General features: G+C 52.9%; 1 protein-coding gene across 2 annotated transcripts; it reads right to left on the reverse strand.

Moving 5' to 3' along the window:
- Positions 1 to 511: 511 nt before the first annotated feature.
- On the reverse strand, positions 512 to 18,613 carry TMEM11 (transmembrane protein 11). Of its 2 annotated transcripts, XR_638975.3 has the most exons (3): positions 18,039 to 18,142; positions 14,917 to 15,208; positions 13,511 to 13,555 (listed from the first exon to the last, which is right to left on the reverse strand). XR_638975.3 is itself a non-coding variant. In XM_003912469.5 (2 exons), the coding sequence occupies exons 1-2, from the start codon at positions 18,338 to 18,340 to the stop codon at positions 898 to 900; spliced, it is 819 nt and encodes a 272-aa protein (XP_003912518.1). In that variant the 5' UTR covers positions 18,341 to 18,613; the 3' UTR covers positions 512 to 897. The 2 variants fall into 2 exon arrangements, 1 of the variants encoding a protein (XP_003912518.1); XM_003912469.5 differs by lacking the exons at positions 13,511 to 13,555; positions 14,917 to 15,208 and adding an exon at positions 512 to 1,414 and having other exon boundaries at positions 18,039 to 18,613.
- Positions 18,614 to 20,209: the final 1,596 nt, after the last annotated feature.

Genomic DNA, 20,209 nt, shown 5'->3' on the forward strand with positions numbered 1-20,209 from the left:
ACTGGCTTGGCTCCTGTGGAACAGGGAGCACTGCGGCCAGGGGGTGCTTCCAAGATCGCTCTGAGGGCTTTTCTGTCAGCCAAGGGCAATGGGTTGATAAACTCAGGGTCCACAGCAGGAAGAGTTTCGGTGCTTCAAAGAAAACACAGTGTTCAGATCTCTGAAGAGGGATCCTAGAGCCCAGAGCTCCCCACATGAACCCAAGTGAAGACCCAAAGGCCTCCAAGCCTCATCACCTTATCCTACCATGTTCCTGAACAGCATGGTAGCAGTGCTGGCCTTCGGAATGATGAGGCCAACGCGAGCCAGGAGACTGCTCCTGCGCGGGGTTTGGGCCCAGGACTACCTCGGATCTAGGCTTGTCGTCGCTGTAACTGGTAACACTGGGCCGCAGCTAAGAACAGGGCAGGGTGGCTACCACAGCACCTGCTGCTTCCACGTACAAGCCGCCACCTAGAGCGGATGTGCAGCAGCAGCTGCAGGCAGACATGGACAGAGAGAACAGCGGGAGTTGAAATTCTCATAATTTTAATGGTCAATAGCTTCTGGTGGGCTCTGGATGGTACAGTTAAACAATAGACTTAAAGACCTCCCCCAAAGCACGTCCACACCCCCTCAGCAGCGTCTGCCTCCATCAGCGTTCCACTGCCCAATCGGACTTCCACAGCCTCAGACCCCCCTCTTGGGTTATGGAAATCCACATCTTAGTGTAATGAGCTGAAAAACCCTGGGTACACCCGTGATCTGTTATTTTTTAAAAATAACAACGATTAAGCCAAACACCTTCCCAGGCTCTGCTGCCTCACAGAGTGAGAAACGTGACTGTGGCGATCTGAAGACTCTGTTCAGTCTCTTGTGGGCCAGGTGGTTTTTGCTTCGCTCCCTGTTCTACTGAGATCATACGGCATAGAGTTCGTAAATCTTCTTTACACAGTACACCAGGGCGGCCAGTGCTATCGTGTTGTGCAGTCTCTTTCTGTGCAGGTCGTCCTTCCGGACCAGCACCACTGGGGTGGAGGAGGTGAGTGTGTGCAGAGGCAGGCGCGACAGTTTATAGGCGTCGTACTCCACTTGGTACTTGCAGCAAGGGTCAAACTGCCAGGAGATCCCATAGAGGGTGCAGCAGGCCAGGCTCAGCACACCAGCGGGCAGGGAGATGTAGTGGGAATAATCTAAGGGCAGCGCCAACGGGGTGAAGAGGCAGGCGGTGCCCGCCAGCACAGCCGTCTTGTGCAGGCAGTTGCCCACGGTGATCCAGCGGGCCGTCTCGTCGCCGATGCGCGTGGGCTCAATCACAATGTACTTGTACTGGGCTTCCAGGGCCTGCTCCAGCTCGTACTCAAACTGGTCTTGGGCATTCTCCCCATTGTAGATCTCGTGCACAATGTAGCAGTCTGTGGCCGACAAGCTCACCCTTTTGACGGAGGGGGCAGGAGAGGGAGAGAGAGAGAGAGGATGATTAGGCTGAGCAGCACTTAACTGTGTTTCGATGCTGGGGGAGGTCTGAGCCTGCACTGCGGAGAGCACATTTCCCTGAGGTCCTTATCTCCTTCAGATCCCAACACAAGACAATCAGTAAAAAGTACTTTTCCTGAAACAGTGAAATAAGCCTGGGCGCAGTGGCTCACACCTGTAATCCTAGCACTTTGGGAGGCCGGGGTGGGTGAATCATGAGGTCAGGAGTTCAAGACCAGCCTGGCCAATATGGTGAAACCCTATGTCTACTAAAGATACAAAAAATTAGCCAGGTGTGGTGGTGCATGCCTATAATCCTCGTTATCTACTGAGGAGGCTGAGGCAGGAGAATCATTTGAACCTGGGAGGCAGAGGTTGCAGTGAGCCGAGATTGTGCCATTGCACTGCAGCCTGGGTGACAGGACGAGACTCTGTCTCAAAAAGAAAAAAAAAATTTAGATATAAAAAGTCAGGAAAAGGAGTACCTCGATGTTTAAAAGAACAAACGCAGGCCTGGTGGTTAGCCTAAGGCTGTGGACCAACTGATCTGAGTCAGCAAAGGAGCCTAAAGGGGAAAGAAGGATTCGCACAGTCACATGGGCGCACACGGCAGCACGAGGCCAACAGCCCGAGAGCCGCTCTTAATCAGGGCAACTGCAGGAGGATTCTCACTGCAAACCACAGGCCTCAGGACAGATCATGCTAAGCCCTTGCCCTCCACACGGTTCCTAAGTAGTCATCCTGGGCCCACAGAACAGAGGCACAATGGAAGAGCTCTGCCTTGGGCGAAATCCAAACTCCTTTGGCTCTCCTGGGAGGCCAGGCCACATGAGCCCTGGGTGCCCTTCCCGGATGGCAGCAGCCTCCTGCTCCTCCCCACCACGGAGGGGAGAACAGGAGACCCAGGACACTAGCCCACTGCATAGGAAAAGCGACCCTTTCCCTGACTTAGGAAAAGACGGCACTTCAAGGACGGTAGCGGCCCCCAAATGTAGTGGGCAGGAGGGTCAACTGAGGGGCTTCAAAACATCCAGCCAGCAATGCCACCGATTCCGGCCCTGCAGGCCCAGGCCCCTGCCCCACCGGCAAATGCCACTCATTTGCATCAGAAACACAGCCACAGAGACCACACAAGGGGCTTTCCCCCTGGGACTGGGGTGCGTGCCATGACCCCAAGCAGCAGCAGATCCACCACATGGAAGGCGCAGCTCTGCAGCAAGGCCAGACAGCAGCCCGGCGGCAGCCCCAGCAGTGACCGTGGGCCAAGCTGCATTTTAGGCAGTCTGGCTTTTCTTGGTTTCAGGCCTTGCGGTCCAAATTTCCCACCCAAAGCAGAATCTTCTTCACCTGTGGCGGGCAGGCCTGAATACAGGGCTACCCACGCCTTGTCATTTTTCCTTGGCTGGTTTCAGCTGAGACAGATCTTTTTTTTTTTTGAGACGGAGTCTCGCTCTGTTGCCCAGGCTGGAGTGTGGTGGCCGGATCTCGGCTCACTGCAAGCTCCGCCTCCCGGGTTTACGCCATTCTCCTGCCTCAGCCTCCTGAGTAGCTGGGACTACAGGCACCTGCCACCTCGCCCGGCTAGTTTTTTTGTATTTTTTTAGTAGAGACGGGGTTTCACCATGTTAGCCAGGATGGTCTCGATCTCCTGACCTCGTGATCCGCCCGCCTCGGCCTCCCAAAGTGCTGGGATTACAGGCTTGAGCCACCACGCCCGGCCAGCTGAGACAGATCTTTCTGCATCTCCGCAACGCCACTCTGCATCCTACTTTTCCATTATCTGCTCATCCGCGAGAAGTCTTGATCTGAGCCCTGACAGGGACACTGCTAGACACAGCTCTTGAGGCTGGTTCAAGTTTTCCAACTCATGGCTCCTACGGCTGTGCAGAGCCATGTTCCTCAGTGCAAAGCTGCCCCTTCCCTCAGCACACCCTGGTCCCCAGGATGGTCAAACTCATCTGACTAAAGGACACGAGGCTCTAGGGACCTGCTGGTCACTGCTCCCCTGCCGGAGTCCACGCCCCTCCCACTGGGAGGCTCTGGCACAGTGTACTAGGCCACACAAGGGTCAGTGTGGCCCATCTACCTGAGGCTCTGACAGGAACTAGCTTCCTTTAGGGGCCAACGAGAAGCACAGCCCTCAGTGTGCACAGACGCGAAGGTCCCGTCCGCCCGGCCTGTCCTGGCACGCACACCTGGCTGCCGTGCAGAGGAAAGTTATGGAGAGCTGAGCCACCTGGCCATCGGCCATAACATGGGAGCGACAAATGAAGACATTCATAACAAGCCACCCTCAGCCCAGCATGAAAGTAACTCCCTCCAGCCTCCTTCAAAGATGGGAGCAATTCCAAGTGAAGGATGGTGGAAATCCGACTGTCAGGGTAAACTTCAAGGAAAAAGAACAGGCAATCACGGTCCTTCCTACAACTGAGACTCCTCCCAGCTCAAAGCTTTCAGCAAACAAAGAAGCAAACCTAACAGGCTGGGTTTCATGCCGGTTGGATGAACAACTGGTGAACGATCTTATGTGGCCACATTCAAGATGAAAGTCATTAGTAATGGGCTGACTGTGCCCCCAAACATGGGGGCCCTACCCCCTGGGTGGGAACCACTTTCATAAAAGGCACTGGCTTGGACCTGGGCAAAGGGAACTCTTTATCCTGAAAAAGTCACTGTAACGAAGCTGGGCTAAGGCAAAGCCTCCTAATTCAATCATAGGCCCTAATTAAACTGCATGCACTGGGGAGAAATCAGTTCGCTGTGGGTGGGACAAGAGCCTCCTAAACTTGGGTTGCTGCCAAGCCGCCTGTGACTGTGTGCCAGTGTCGTGGCTGCCTTGCCAGGGGTGAACTGATGAGCTGTTACTGTAAGACTGCACGAGCAGCTTCTGTGGGGAAAGGAGGGGTTTCCTTCTAAAGTCCTCGGTGGAGTTTTTCCATTTGGTCTGAGAGGAGAGGTGAGGGAGAGGCCAGCTGTTACTCCCAGGCAGGATTCAACAGTTTTTATTTTTGAGACAGGTTCCTGCGCTGTCACCCAGGTAGAAGTGCAGTGGTGTGATCTCTGCTCATTGCAGCCTTGACCTCTCGGGTTCAAGCGATCTTCCCACCTCTGCCTCCCGAGTAGCTGGGACTACAGGTGTGTGCCACCGCGCCTGGCTGCATGGCTAATTAAAAAAAATTGTTTTGTACAGATGGGGTTTCGCCATGTTGCTCCGGCTGGTCTCGATCTTCTGGGCTCAAGTGTTCCGTTTGCCTTGGCCTCCCAAAGTCCTGGGATTAACAGGCATGAGCTACTGCGTCCAGCCAGATTCAGCATTTTAAAAGCACCTACAGCAAAGAAGCACACCTGAGGCAGGGTCTTCACTGGCGTTGGGGGCTGAAGGCTGAGCAGTGCCCCCACATGCTCATATGAGAAATGAGTGGCGGCCGCGCAATGGGCTGGCTGTGGCCCTGGGTGTAGGGAGAGGGGCGGAGCCTCCACTCTCAGGTGGGAGCACTCCTGGCCAAGAGAACTCCCTTCTGGTCTCAAGTCCATCAGCCAAGAGGAGCAGAGAGGCCAGATAACAAGGTCGGGGTGGAGGGCCAAATTGTGTCCCACCTTGAGACCGAAATGGAGTTGCTTTCAAGTCAGCTTGTGCATCCTACTGTCAAAGCCAGGCCAAGGACACCTCGGGGCGGGCCCCAGAGGCAGGCTTCCTCCCTCAGGAACACTCAAAGCAAAAGGGAGGTGTTCAGTTGGGCTTACACAATGCTCTGGCCAACACCCAAATCCACCCGAGTCCGGTGCCCTTCTCTGCCCAGCAGGTCAGCGCCATCCTGAATGTACTGAAAACCACCGTTGGTCCCACAGAGGAAATTCCAGAAACCCCAGCCCCGGAACAGACTGCCCCATCTGGAAACACAGCAGCGGGCAGATGCCACCCCCTCACCCCCTCCGGCCCCCCTGCAAGCCCAGCTGGCACCCACACCTACCCAGACCCCTCTGCAGGCTCCATCGCTTGCTGGGACGGATGGGTGGGTGCATCCACGTATCCCAACCAGCCTAGAAGCAGCGAGAAGCCAAGGCCCTCCAGGCTGTCTCCCACCTCACTGCCGCTGCCAGATGTGGCCCGCCCCCCAGCACAGGGAGTGAGGAGGCTGGGCATCCTCTGCCCTGGGCTGTGGGCAGTCCTGTGAATGACACAGCCGTGAGCAAGCGCATGGACATGGGGGCACTCGCCAGCACACATCCTGAGATGGTGGCATGGGTCTGCCCCCACCCTCGCCTGTCAAACCACGGCCCCGGCCTCCTGCAGCCTCGGCATCTTCATGCGGGCCGGGCACTGTTGCTGCCCACTGTCTAAGACACCTATCCACAGCAGAAACACAAAGAGCATAAGCCATACTGCCTCCAAAGAAAGGCAGGGCCCTGCACAACTGTGCCGCCGCCAGAGGCTCACCAATTCTGCTTTTAAAGTCAGTTAGGCTGGCCGGGCGCGGTGGCTCAAGCCTGTAATCCCAGCACTTTGGGAGGCCGAGACGGGCGGATCACGAGGTCAGGAGATCGAGACCATCCTGGCTAACACGGTGAAACCCCGTCTCTACTACAAAATACAAAAAAACTAGCCGGGCAAGGTGGCGGGTGCCTGTAATCCCAGCTACTCGGGAGGCTGAGGCAGGAGAATGGCGTGAACCCGGGAGGCGGAGCTTGCAGTGAGCTGAGTTCCGGCCACTGCACTCCAGCCTGGGCGACACAGCGAGACTCCGTCTCAAAAAAAATAAATAAATAAATAAATAAAATAAAGTCAGTTAGGCAAAGGGAATCTCGGTTTCCACTGGGAAAGGACAACACGTGAAGTCTAGGGAAATGGATTTCTAGGATTCCATAAGGCAACAGACCCTATACAGAGATGGCAAGGTTCAAACCAAAACACACACAGACGCACACAAAGCTGCAGGATCCCTCTGTTGGAGATCACGCGACCACGACCAGGCCATCAGCACCCCAACTTCCCGGGACACTGGTGGGAGCGGGGTGCTGTCAGTGCAGACCCAGGTTTTTAAGCTGTCGCTGCTGGGCCCCTGGGTTCAGGTCTGCACTGCTGACACGGACTGCTAGACTCCTCTTACTTCAGAACCTCGTGGCCATGACCAGGAGCGGTGGCTCACGCCTATAATCCCAGCACTTTGGGAGGCCAAGGTGTGCAGATCACTTGATGTCAGGAGTTTGAGACCAGCCTGGCCAACACGGTGCAACCGTCTTTACCAAAAATTAGCCCGGCGTGGTGGTGCACGCCTGTAATTCCAGCTACTCAGGAGGCTGAGGCACAAGAATCACTTGAACCCGGGAGGCAGAGGTTGCAGTGAGCCAAGAGTGTGCCACTGCACTCCAGCCTGGGTGACGGAAAGAAAAAGAAAAAAAAAAAGAAACTGCCGAGTACTCCCAGGACACAGCCACGTCCAGCCAGCACCTGAGCACCCAGCAGCCACCCATACATGGCTTGCTTCTGCTTGCGGGTCAAACAAAACCGAATGAAGGAAAGAACCCAGTTGGAAGGTTGTCTCAAACCACTGCAGAGCATCACCAGCTGCCCTCCAACTTGTAAGGCCATGGGCCTAAGGACCTGGGCGACCTGAACCCTGTTGCATGGGAGATTTTTTTTTTTCCTTTTTAAAAAATTATTATACGGAGATTTTTTTTTTTTTTTTAAGTAAGAGCTAGTTGGAATCTTTTGAGCCCTGGGCTTCCTAAGGGACTATATTTTTGCTTTTCATTGCAAGTGTGAAATGACCGGTAAGAGAGCAATTAATAGAGTCTATGGTAAAAAAAAAAAAAAAAAAAGGCCGGGCGCGGTGGCTCAAGCCTGTAATCCCAGCACTTTGGGAGGCCGAGACAGGCGGATCACGAGGTCAGGAGATCGAGACCATCCTGGTTAGCACGGTGAAACCCCGTCTCTACTAAAAAATACAAAAAACTAGCCGGGCGAGGTGGCAGGCGCCTGTAGTCCCAGCTACTCAGGAGGCTGAGGCAGGAGAATGGCGTAAACCCGGGAGGCGGAGCTTGCAGTGAGCTGAGATCCGGCCACTGCACTCCCGCCTGGGCGACAGAGCGAGACTCCATCTCAAAAAAAAAAAAAAAAAAAAAAAAAAGAAAGAAAGAAAAAAAAAAAGCGGCCAGGCACAGTGGCTCATGCCTGTAATCCCAGCACTTTAGGAGGCCAAGGCAGGTGGATCACCTGAGGTCAGGAGTTTGACACCAGCCTGGCTAACATGGTGAAACCCCGTCTCTACTAAAAACACAAGAATTAGCTGGGTTTGGTGGCACGTGCCTGTAGTCCCAGCTACTCAGGAGCCTGAGGCAGAAGAATTGCTTGAACCCAGGAGGCGGAGGTTGCAGTGAGCTGAGATGACGCCACTGCACTCCAGCCTGGGCAACGAGTAAAACTCTGTCAAAAAAAAAAAAAAAGAAGAGAAAGAAAAAGAGAGAGACAAGAAAGAAAGAAGAAAGAAAGAAAGAAAGAAAGAAAGAAAGAAAGAAAGAAAGAAAGAAAGAAAGAAAGAAAGGAAAGAAAGAGAGAGAAAGAAAGAGAGAAAGAGAGAAAGAGAGAAAGAAAGAAAAGAAAGGAAAGAAAGAAAGGAAAGAAAAGAAAGAAAAGAAAGAAAAGAAAGGGAAGAAAAGAAAGGGAAGGACGGACGGACGGAAGGAAGGAAGGAAGGAAGGAAGGAAGGAGGTAGCAGCAGTAACAGCAAAGTCTCCAAGCGAAAGCAAGTTCAGGGGGAAAGGCAGAGTTCAGAAGAGTGTGTACAGTATGCTATCTGTAGTGATTTTTAAAAGTCTATTGCTTTTATATACACAGAACATTTCTGAAAGGATACACAAAGACATGATTTTTATGACTGGTCACTAGGGAGGGAACTAAGGGGTTCAGGAAAGAAAAGGGAGGGAGGGTTCTTTCTAGTAAATGACTTTTCATCCTTTTGAATCTGGCATGATCTCTGGTACTTAAAGATCACTGTCGGAAGTGGGTCTTAACATACGGAAGAAGAAAAGTAAAAGGATCAGTGTCGCTACCCTAAACACATCATGCCAGCACTGAGGTAGCTTTGGATTCTCTGAGCCTTTAGCGCTGGAAGCAGGGGTCAGCCAGTTCCAGCACCTCAGGGGGACTGCTGCAGACCCTGAAGGGGACCGCCGTCTGCTGCCTCAGGATAGCTTGTAGGCACCTGTGAAGTAGGCGTCTTGAACTCCCCTCCCTCAGCCTTCAACCAGAGTCAGGCTTCAGGCCCTCCTCTCTCCACTTTAGAGCCAACTCAGTCAGCTCTCGCAGTCAGCAAAGGAATCCCCTGGGAACACTAGCATGCCAGTTAAAAGGCGGCCACAGTGAAAACTCAGCAGGGCAACTCCACGACCCCTCTGGATGGATGTCACAGCCTGTGCCAGCAGCCATAATCTGGAAGCATCTCCCCAAAAGGCAAGAGCTACGCAAGAAAGAGCAGGACTGGTCGGTGAGAGCAAAAGATGACCGACAGGAGCGGGGAGAGCAGAATCGCGCCTCCTCCATGAGTGACATGAACGAGTTGCAGTGGCCTGAGCCAGGGATACAACTCTCACACACTCTAAGGCGGCAGAGGTCAGGGACGTGCCGCTGAGAGCCAGCTATAAAGACAGCGAGGGTCTCTGCCGCAGGAGGAGGCGGGCCAGGGTAACACCAGTTCTCTATCACGCTGGGCAGGGAGCGCACACGTCTATCACTTTGTCTTTTTTAAAGTGTGGTAAAATACACATAAAATATTCCACCGGAAGCACTTGTAAGCGTACAGTTCAGTGGCACTAAGCACATGCACACTGATGTACAACCATCACCACCATCCACCTCCAGGATTCCTTTATCTTCCCAAACTGAAACTCTGCCCATGAAACGACCCCCTCATTCCCCACCAACGCCAAGCCCCTGCAAACTACCATTCTATTCTCTACCCCAATGAATCTGACTATACAAGTACTTCATACAAGTGGGAGCATATATAGTGTTTGCCCTTTTGTGTCTGGCTTATTCCACTGAGCATAATTAGTCTTCAAGGTTCATGCATGTTGTAGCATGTATCCGAATTTTCTTCCTTTTTAAGGCTGAATAATGTTCCACTGTATGCATAAACCACATTTCGTTAATCCATTCATCTGTGATGGATACTTTGGTTTCCACCACGGGCGATTGTGAATAAAGCTGCTACGAACACGGGTGCACACACATCTCTTTGATTCCTTGCTTTTTTCGGGGGGGTATATATACCCGGAAGTGGAACTGCTGTGGATCATATAGTAATTCAACTTTGTAGTTTTTTTTGAGGAAACTCCATACTGTTTTGCAGAGCAGCTGGACCATTGTACATTCCCGCCAGCAGTGCACAGGAGTTCCCATTTCTCCATATCCTCACCAACACTTGTTATTTTCCGTCTTCTTTCTTTTGAGACACAGTCTCGCTCTATCGCCCAGGCTGGAGTGCAATGGCACCATCTCGACTCACTGCAACCTCTGCATCCCGGGCTTAAGCGAGTCACCTGCCTCAGCCTCCCAAATAGCTGGGACTACAGGCATGCGCCACCATGCCCAGCTAATTTTTGTATTTTTAGTAGAGACGGGGTTTTCACCATGTTGGCCAGGCTGGTCTCGAACTCCTAAGTGATCTGCCTCCCTCGGCCCTCGGCCTCCCAAAGCATTGGCATTACAGGCAAGAGCCACTGTACCTGACCTCATTTTATTTTTATTTATTTATTCGTTTATTTATTTATTTTGTGGAGACGGAGTTTCACTCTTGTTGCCCAGACTGGAGTGCAGAGGCACGATCTCGGCGCACTGCAACCTCCGCCTCCTGGGTTCAAGCAATTCTCTTGCCTCAGCCTCTCGAGTGGCTGAGATTACAGGCATGTGCCACGACGCCTGGCTAATTTTGTATTTTTAGTAGAGACGGAGTTTCTCCATGTTGGCCAGGCTAGTCTTGAACTCCTAAACTCAGGTGACCCGCCCACCTGGCCTCCCAAAGTGCTGGGATTACAGGCATGAGCCACCGCGCCTGGCCTGATTTGTATTTTTTAATGGCAGCTTTACTGGGATAGAATTCACAGGGCATCTCCCCCATCTGAGGTGAACGATGAGGTGGCTCAGCACTTTCCCACAGTTGTACAACCAATAGTACAACTGATCCTGGTGCATTTTCATCATCTCAGAAAGAAACCCTGTACTAATTAGCAGTCCCTGCACATCTCCCCAGCCCTTCCCAGCCCTCCACGACCACCAGTCTGCTTCCCCACTCTCTGGATATGCCAATTCTGGGCATTTCATTTACATGGAATCCTGTAACATGTGGTCTCCAGCAACTGGCCTCTTTCATTTTGCGTTATGTTTTTAAGGGCCATCGTGCTGGGGCATGTTTATTACTTTTCACATTATTGTAAACATAACTTTTGATGTGTTTAACATATAAACTTTAAAAAATCTAAGATACGCCGGGCGCGGTGGCTCACGCCTATAATCCCAGCACCTTGGGAGGCTGAGGCAGGCAGATCATGAGGTCAGGACTTCAAGACCAGCCCGGCAAACATGGTAAAACCATGTCCTTACTAAAAATACAAAAATTAGCTGGGTGTATTGGCGCATGTCTGTGGTCCCAGCTACTTGGGAGACTGAGGCAGGAGAATCACTTGAACCCAGGAGGCAGAGGCTACAGTAAGCCAAGACTGCGCCACTGCACTCCAGACTGGGTAACAAAGCGAGAATCTGCCTCAAAAATAATAATTTTAAAAACCCCTAAGACAAAGTATCAAAGGTGCTATACGTGAAAATGGATCAGGCCCGGCGCGGTGGCTCACGCCTGTTATCTCAGCACTTTGGGAGGCCGTGGCGGGCAGATCACCTAAGGTCAGGAGTTTGAGACCAGCCTGGCCAACATGGTGAAACCACAATGCTACTAAAAATACAAAAATTAGCCGAGGCATGGTGGCAGGTGCACACCGCTTGTAATCCCAGCTACTTAGCAGGAAGCTGAGGCAGGAGAATGTCAGCAACCAGGAGGGTTGCAGTGACAAGATTAGCGCCATTACTCAGCCTGGGGACAGAGCGAGCCATCGTCTCAAAAAACAAACAAACAAACAAAAAAAACCAGAAAGAAAAAAAAGAAAAAAAAAAAAAAGAAATAGATCAGCAGTGGTTTTCTTTGGATGTGGTGGCCTAATAGGTGACTTTTCAATTTCTTCATGCTTTCTATGGCCAAAAGTGTTTCTTTTTGTTTTAAGTCAGATCCTCCCTCTGTCTTTAGGCTGGAGTGTAGTGGCGCAATCTCCCGGCTCCACCACAAGCTCCGCCTCCCGGGTTCATGCATTCTCTGCCTTGGCCTTCCAGTAGCTGGGACTACAGGTGCCCACCCACACACAGCTAATTTTTCTATTTACAGTGAGATGGGGTTTCACTGTGTTAGCCAGGATGGTCTCGATCTCCTGACCTCCTGATCACGCCCACCTCAGCCTCCCAAAGTGTTGGGATTACAGGCGTGAGCCACAGCCCGGCAAAGTGTTTCTTTTATAATGGGAAAATAATTATAAACTTATTCTTAAAAAGAAAAATTCTGGCGGCGATTAACCATGTCAACACCCTAGGGAGGCAGCAGCGGATCCTGCGTCAGTCAGTCTGTGCTGCCGTCTCTACTAAAAATACAAAAATTAGCTGGCAGAGTGAGAGCCTATAGTCCCAGCTGCTCGGGAGGCTGAGGCGGGAAGAATGGCGTGAACCTGGGAGCAGAGCTGCAGTGAGCCGGGTCAGCCACTGCACTCCAGCTGGGCGAGAGCAAGACTCCGTCTCAAAAAAGAAAAAAGAAAAAAGAAAATTCTGTTCCTTCTATCAAGCAGGGTTAAAGGGATGGGCCGCCATAGAGTCCTCCTCACTGCCAAGAAGAACAGGAGGTGGCTCACTTCCTGCTCAGGGAGCACTCTCGGGTGTCCGCTGAAAGAGCCAGTCTGGACGACAGTTCTCATGGCTGAGGCGTCATGCTGGTGTCTACCCACAGTCCTGCCCAAAAAGAGAAGGACGGTTCCAGCTCCCTGTTTCCCTTGAGCAAACACTGGCCACAATGCCAGGCCAGCCACCATCACCTCCCCGGTTCTGAGAGACCCAGCAGAGGCAAATCTGAGTGGAAGCACCCCCATTAGGCCCCTTCCTGGAGTGGGCCGGGCTCACAGGCAGGCCTGAAGCTCCACCGGGGTGGAGGCTGCGTTTCCATCACAGTCTCCCCAGCACGGGGCCTGAATGTAACAGGTTCCCAAAAGACACAGGTTGGACGGACATTTGTAATGATTACAGGGATGAGCCACAGGAGTGACAGGAGGGGAAAAACAATGATGGTTATTAAGAGAACTGGTACTGGAAAGAAGTCAACCCATCCGTCAGGTTGCTTTTCGCTTAGTGAACAGGGTCACCTGATCACCTATGACACGGGAGGGGCTGGGCTGGACCTCCACCCGCTTCTGCCTAATTAAGCCCTGCTTCTTCCCGACCCACAGAAAGCAGAGGAATGAAGCAGCGAAAGCCCGTGCCTCAGACTCAAAGGCACGGGCACACGGCCCCATGGCCTGAGGACGGCTCCCACAGGCCAAGGAACTTTCACAGGGTACCCAGCCCTTTCGTCTGCTTCAGAGGACGCTTTCCTATTCTGTGCACTGGTAACTGAGCAGCGCTTCTATCTGGGGGGGCAGGAACACGGTGCGCCGAGTGGGGGAGCCGAGAGGGTGGATTCAATTCTCTCTCAGCTGCCTACCGGCTTTGTGTCCTAGGGTAAAACACCCGGCCCCTCTGAGCCAGTTTCCCGTGTTGTCAAATGGGGCCAGAGGCCCTGGCTCTCCCAGAGAACTGCAGTGAAGAGGGAACAGTCGCCAAGCACTGCCCCTCTGCCTAAGGCACATGTGGCTGTTGAAATTTAAATTAATGAAAATTAGAAATATTAAAAAATTCAGTTCCTGGCCGGGCACAGTGGCTCTCACCTGTTAATTCCAGCACTCTGGGGGGCCAGGGCAGGTGGATTCCTTGAGCCCACAAATTTAAGACCAGCCCGGACAACATGGTGAAAGGCCGCCTCTACAAAAAATACAAAAGTGAGCTGGGCATGGTGGTGCATGGCTGTGGCCCCAGCTACTCGGGAGGCTGGGGTGGGAGAATGCTTTGAGCCAGGGAGACGCAGGTTGCAGAGAGCCGAGATCACACCACTGCACTCCAGCCTGGGTGACAGAGCCAGACCTGTCTCATCAAACAAATAAATAAATTTTAAAAACCTCAGTTCCTCAGACACTACAAATCCTGACAGCCATACGTGGCTAATGGCTGCCCTAATGGACTGCAGGAACACACCAGAAGGAGTCTGTCGTGCCAGAAACTCCTACTGGACAGCCCTGCTCTGAAGAACTGTTATGACTACTACATGGTCGTCAGCTTTTCCTGAGAACTGTGCCCATAAAGTGGCTGCTGGCACCAGGGCGGAACACAGCGGCGGCTGGGAGGTTCCCGGGTGCGCTCGCTCGTGGAGGACTGCCCAGCTCTATCCCCCGCACCTCGCTCATTGAAGAACAGGTGCACACCCACAAGCCAGAGCACAGGAGCCACCTCCCCACCTCCGTGGACCCAGGCGCAGCCCTCCCCTCTTCAGAAAGGGGGGGTCTTCCCTGGAACATGACCTAAAGGACTGAGCCACGGAGGCACACATTCATGCATTTGGAATCCAGGCTGTTTGAGTGAACCAAGGAAAACAGAAAGTCTTGAAAACTTGAAGGCACATCAATGCTGAAGAGGATGAACCCCATCCTTACCTACGAATCCAACTTCTGTGGCCAGAACATGTGGCTCTGCCTTTGTTAAGCAGCTGAGCAGAACCCCACAACCAGTGGCTAAACCCCCACACACTTGGGTGCAGATCCCGTATCTGCTCATCTCATCCCAGCCCGAAGGAAACAAAAACTCCCACCACACACAAAAGCGAGCATGGGAGTCTTTCAAGTGAGATTCAATACTCCCAAACCCTGAAAGTGTAAAAGGGAAGGATCAGATCTGAAAGGGAAGCTGTCACCCCAGGACCATGGCCCAACCTGCCCCCCCGGGGCTTGTGCTCCCTCTGCTCGCTGGATGAACCTGCAAGGGCCACCTGGGACCAGGCACACCTGAGTTCACAAAGAAGAGGACAGGTCCTGGGGAATGAAGCGTGGCATGGAAAGCTATGGAAGTCAGCCCAGGGAACTGGCTGCTTATAAAATGCTGGAGCAGATGGCCACGCAAGCCAGGGGAGGGGCAGGCCGCAACAAATAACTTCACCCTAAACCTGAACCGTTAGCCCAGTGCATCTGGCCCTCTGCACACCCCAGGTTGCCTCATATCATGCTCAGAAGCAGATCAAGTACATCTTCACATGATTATAAAAACAGGAACTCAGAGCACACAGCTATACTCACATTCCAACAATCACGGAGGGCTCAGGGAGGTTCAGGGGCCCTGAGAGAGTGAAGTCAAGCAACCCAAGTAAGACAGGCGGGGCTGTCTGTGAGCTGGTCCAGGCTGGCACACGGTGGCAGAACACAGATACCCGCACTGTGCTTTCCTAGATGGGCAAGTGTGTCTCAAAGACGCCGACAGGACAAGTGGCAATCTGTTTGATGTGCTCGTTGCCAGTGTGCTGAATTTTGGACAAGAATTCAGGTTACAGCTCAGAGTCTGATGTTCTTCATTACAAACACTGTTGGTTCCCTAGATTTAATGGAGTGGAGAGAAAAATCAACATGCAAGCACTACCATTTTGCTATTTCCACCCCTCCTAATTTAGTCGAAACCAGCACTGTCCATATCGTAACTTTCTGCAGTGATGGAAATGTCCTCTACCTGTGCTGTCCAATATGGTAGCCACGAGCCAGAAGTGGCTATTGAGCCTTTGAAATGTGGCTAGTGAGACTGAGGAGCTGAATTCTTCATTTTATTTAATTTTAATGAATTTAAATGTAATCGCCACATGTGGCTGGTGACTACTGAACTGCTGTGTTAATTCAGCACTAATTCTAGAGCTGTGGTTCTAGACTCAACAAGGTAAAGCAAGAACCCACACGCTACACGTGCTAAGCTGGACCATCCAACACACAGCGCTGGCAGTAATAGTGTGGGCAATCTGACACTGGGTGAGGCCTTTAAGTACAGTACATGTCTCAGAGTTGGTAGCCGCTGGCAAATCTGGCAAGTTTGCCCAAAGCGTCGCTCTGTTCTAGCCCCTTGTCCAAACCAGACACTGTTTCCCTCAGCTTCAGCAAAAGCGAATGCTAACCAGGTGTGAGCAGCAACGGGAGAGAGCACTCGTACAATATGGAGCTGAGATTTAAGTCAGCACAAATGTGACATGGAACAAAGTCATTTAAGAGAGCCATAAACAGCCTACTTCAGTCATAAGAGCCAATAATACACTCAGATCTGCTAATCTAGGGTGCTGGGCCATCAGCTAATCCACCCTGCCCCACCTGAACAGTCATCACCAACTGAGCAGGAATGGAGGGATGCCCAGAAGTCAGCTCGCTAGCCGCACAGCGGGTTGTTTCCATCCCCTGCTCAGCATGGAAAGAGCTTAGGGAAGCTGGGCTCGGGCAAATGACTTTTCCTGCAGAACCTGGCTAGGGGTTTACAGCAAAAGCAAACAGAGAGGTAGTCTCCACCCACACCACATTATCTAGGAGAGTTGATGGTGACATCCAAACCACAAAACCAAATGCCACATTCCTGCTGACACACAACATCTGCGTGTATGAGTGGAGCCTTCAGTTCCAGGCCAAAGGTGCAACCTGAGACCAAGCAGGTAAATGCATTGAGTCAAGCTGTCAGGGGATTGAGTCAAGCTGTCAGGTGAGGAACCAAGAACTGGAGAGCACTGTCCTAACCAAAAAGAGTCAGCCACTACCCAGCTTTTCAGGGAGCGTTTTATGTGAAATCTGTTGGCAACTAATTTAAATTCTCTTAAAAACTGTTGAGGTTCAACAGTCAAGCACTGGCTCCAGCTGATGCACTGCTGATTTGCCGACTCCATTTTGAATAAATACTTGTCTCAAGCCAAAGCAAAAACAATTCTCAGGATCTATTTTCTTAGATCAATAAAAGCTTAACCTGTGCTGGCAAGGCTCCTGTTCCCTGCCTGAGGCATCCCTATAAGGCTCTTTTCAGTTGCTTTTAGTCCAACAAGAGGGCGAACGTTTCTAAAACTTTGTTTTCTAAACAGGTTATTTCCTATTACTGTTTGCATTGAATATCTTGAAAATGTTTGCTAGTTTTTAAGGGCATCTGAAAACCACTGAGGTAACTTATTTAAATGGTCCAATCTAAGAAATACCAGGCGGGAGTTAAAAAAACAAAAGTGTGTTTACCACTGCTTTTCCAAGGAAGAGGAAATGCAGAATGGGCGACGTTGGATAACTGGGCTCAAGAATAAAGTGCAAGCAAGCTAACGGACTCTATCACAACTGCCAAACAGGAAGAATCTTCCCAGCTGGGAAAGCCATCTGCAAGCAATAGCAAGGAACACGGGATGGAATCAGTCATAGAAAAGGAATAATGCAGAGTAGTTGACAGGCAGAGAAATTTTCTGGTTAGACAATCTTCACCAAAGAGACGGGGAAAAAAACAACAACAGCAAAACCAAAACTTTCCTTTTTTGCTGACCGCTGCTGTTAACAATCAAGCTTTAGCGGATAGTTCATCCAGGTGGCTCCACCAATCTACATCCTCTCCCAAAACTTCTAGCGGCTGAACAGCTTCTAGTGGCTTCCACTAGCTGAAACTGCTTCCCAGAAGCAAAAACTGCAACTTGAACATGTAACACGGAAACTACTCCAATCTCATCGGCTAGAAATCAGTTACTCAAATGGAGGTCTCTGTTGGAAGAAACACGCTCCTAGCTCCCTACCCACACACCATTCATTAGGAAAGGTCACTTTAATTGACTTCCACGGCAGGAGCGCTTGCACAGAACCATCCAAAAGTCTCCAGAATCGCCCCTCGAGGAAGTGGCCGGCTCTGGGCCCGGAAGAGACACATGTGGTGGGAGCTAAAGCTCCCTGGTAAACGTGCAGATCAAACTACCCCTGCTGCGGCCGGCCTGCTCTGTGAAGGCTTCACCTTCTTTCTCTCTCCAGGGGCCCTGCCTTCCTCGCCACGTCGGGGGCCGCGGCCGAGATGGCCACGCGCGCGGCCAAGCGGGAAGGGTGCTTCGGCCGCCGATCAGCCCGCGGCTAGGCGGGTCCCTGAGGCCTGCGCTGGGCGCCAGTTCCTCTCCGCACGGCCCGGCCTCGAGCCCCACTCCGCATGGCCGCTGCCCACCTTACCCAGCCCGGCTAACGCCCCTTCCCCTAAGCTCTCCGCCGAAGCCTTCGACCTCGCTCCTACCCGGATCCCGGATCCTCCGGAACTGGAACCCCGTATGCCAGGCGGGGGTCGGGGGAGCCCGGGGATACCAGGGCAGGAAGGCTGCTGCAGCCCCCGGAGGCCGCGCTGGGCTCTCCGGCCCCTGAGCCGCCTGCACCGTGGGCAACAAGCCCTTGGATCTCACCTCTCTCGGGCGCTGCCGCCACTGCTGCCCGGGCCAAGACGCCTCCTTCCCCAAGCGGCCATCTTGGAGACACTCCGCTTGCCAACGTCTCGCGCCAAGGCGGCATCGGGAGAGCAGGCGGGCCGACGGGAAGTGTAGTCCGGCCCGCTGTCCCGGGACGCTCGGCAGGCGGAAGCCGGGCCTGGCGGAACTACCGCGCCCACAAGGCAGCGCGCCAGAAGCCCCGCCCCCGGGGTCGCCGGGGCCCGTAGTCCTTCTGCGAGGGCGCGAGGACCCCCCAGGAGCAGTCCTGGTTCAGACATTTTTGAAGAAACTGAGTTCCTGGCGTTCGCAGCCTGGGAGTCACAGGCGCCCACCCACCGGTAGGTCCTTGGGTTTCGAGAGCCAGCCAGCTGAAGGAGAGAGAAGAGCAAAGTGCCTACAACTCCCAGAGCACCGCGCGTAGGCGCCCGGCGCCGCCGTCCCGGCCCGCTAGGCAGCGTCTCCTGCCGGGGACCGCCGCGCTGTTTGCGGGCCTCTAGCGCCCGGCCCCTCCGCGTTGCCCCGCCTGCCCTTCACAGCCTTGGCCCATAAGGTCACCGAGGGGCGGGAGACGCCGCCCGGGTCCTCCTCGGAGTCAGGCGCTGCTCCCGCACCATCCCCCGCCCAATTCAGACTCCGGGGTACTTTGGAGGCCGAGACAGACACACTGTCCCGGTTGCCACGGAGGTCCCTGCTTGCAGGTGCAGGCTGTTAGAGGAGAGGGTCTGAACGCAAGGAAGGGGAATAGCTGTATGATAACTGCTTGAAGGAGAGAGGGCCCTGCGACAGCGACAGCCCTGTTTCAGACAGGGCCTCCAGGCCTCTTAGACTCAGTCCCTGCCACGCACCCACTCTTGTCCTGTCCACTGCGACGGCATAATCTCGGGATCTTTGAAGGCAGATGCGGGGCTAAACCATCCCACCTGACGGGAACCCTGCCCCAGGACCTGACATCTTGTCTGGACACTGCTGTAACGAGTCAGTCAGGAAGGACTAACTGGAACCCAGAGATTCCCAGGTGCTGCTGCCTCAGACCTGTGGACTCTTTGGGGGATCTCTTACAGTTTGTAAACTTCTCAGTTCCTCTACTGCTCCCACACACAACGTTGCTAAACATATTAGTTGGCCCCATAAATACTTGAGCAAAACAAATGCGAAAATCTGCCCCAAATTCAGCCTAGAAGAAGTCCAGCTCGGCGCGTCACACTTCCGTGTAGTGGAACCCCCGTCCCCACCCACCGCAGGCCACAGCAGGACGGCCAGCAGACGGAAAGGCGACCCTCTCATTGTTGAGGATTCCTTTCGATTTCCTGCCTCAAGGTTTTTTTAGGCTTAATAGAGACGGGTTTCACTGCGGTTTGCCAGGATGGTTCCCTGGATCTCCTGACCTCATGATCCCAAATTGCCTCGCCTCCTTAAAGTGCTGGGATTACAGGCTTGAGCCACCACGCCTGCCTCAGCTCACATTCTACCACAGTTTTAGCTGCTTACAATCCTCTCGCCGTCCGTCATCACTTATAGTGTGTGATTCAAACTCCTTAGCACAGTCAAGAAGCCCTCCCCTCCGTAGTTTGGAAGTTGCCTAGCTCTCCATATTCAACTGCCTACCTTTCCCGTCAGGAACTTAACAAGCTAGTAAATTCAGAGGGTTTGCAGGTACGCAGATGTTGTATGCTTTGCCTAAATGCTTTTGCCACCCAGCTAACTTTGTTTGTTTTTTCGAGACAGAGTCTCCTTCTGTCTTCCAGGCTTGAATGCAGTGGCGCGATCTTGGCTCACTGCAACCTCACTGCAACCTCCGCCTCCCAGGTTCAAGCAATTCTCCTGCCTCAGCCTCCTGAGTAGCTGAGATTACAGGCACGTGCCACCACACCTGGCTAATTTTTGTGTGTTTTTTTTGTTGTTGTTGTTTTTTTGAGACGGAGTCTCGCTCTGTCGCCTAGTCTGGAGTGCAATGACCGGATGTCAGCTCACTGCAAGCTCCGCCTCCCGGGTTCACGCCATTCTCCTGCCTCAGCCTCCCAAGTAGCTGGGACTACAGGCGCCCGCCACCGCGCCCAGCCAATATTTGTGTTTTTAGTAGAGACTGAGTTTCACCATGTTGTTCAGGCTGCTTTCTAACTCCTGAGCTCTTAATCCGTCTGCCTCGG

The sequence above is a fragment of the Papio anubis genome, chromosome 17 (assembly GCF_008728515.1).
Source record: "Papio anubis isolate 15944 chromosome 17, Panubis1.0, whole genome shotgun sequence".
NCBI lineage: Eukaryota > Metazoa > Chordata > Mammalia > Primates > Cercopithecidae > Papio > Papio anubis.

Excerpts from the sequence above, each read along its gene's own strand:
- TMEM11 (XM_003912469.5), bottom strand. The coding sequence starts at position 18,340 with ATGTCTGAACCAGGACTGCTCCTGGGGGGTCCTCGCGCCCTCGCAGAA. Across the intron at positions 1,415-18,038 it reads GGCGGCAGCGCCCGAGAGAG|GGTGAGCTTGTCGGCCACAG; the intron begins GTGAGATCCAAG and ends CTCCGTCAAAAG.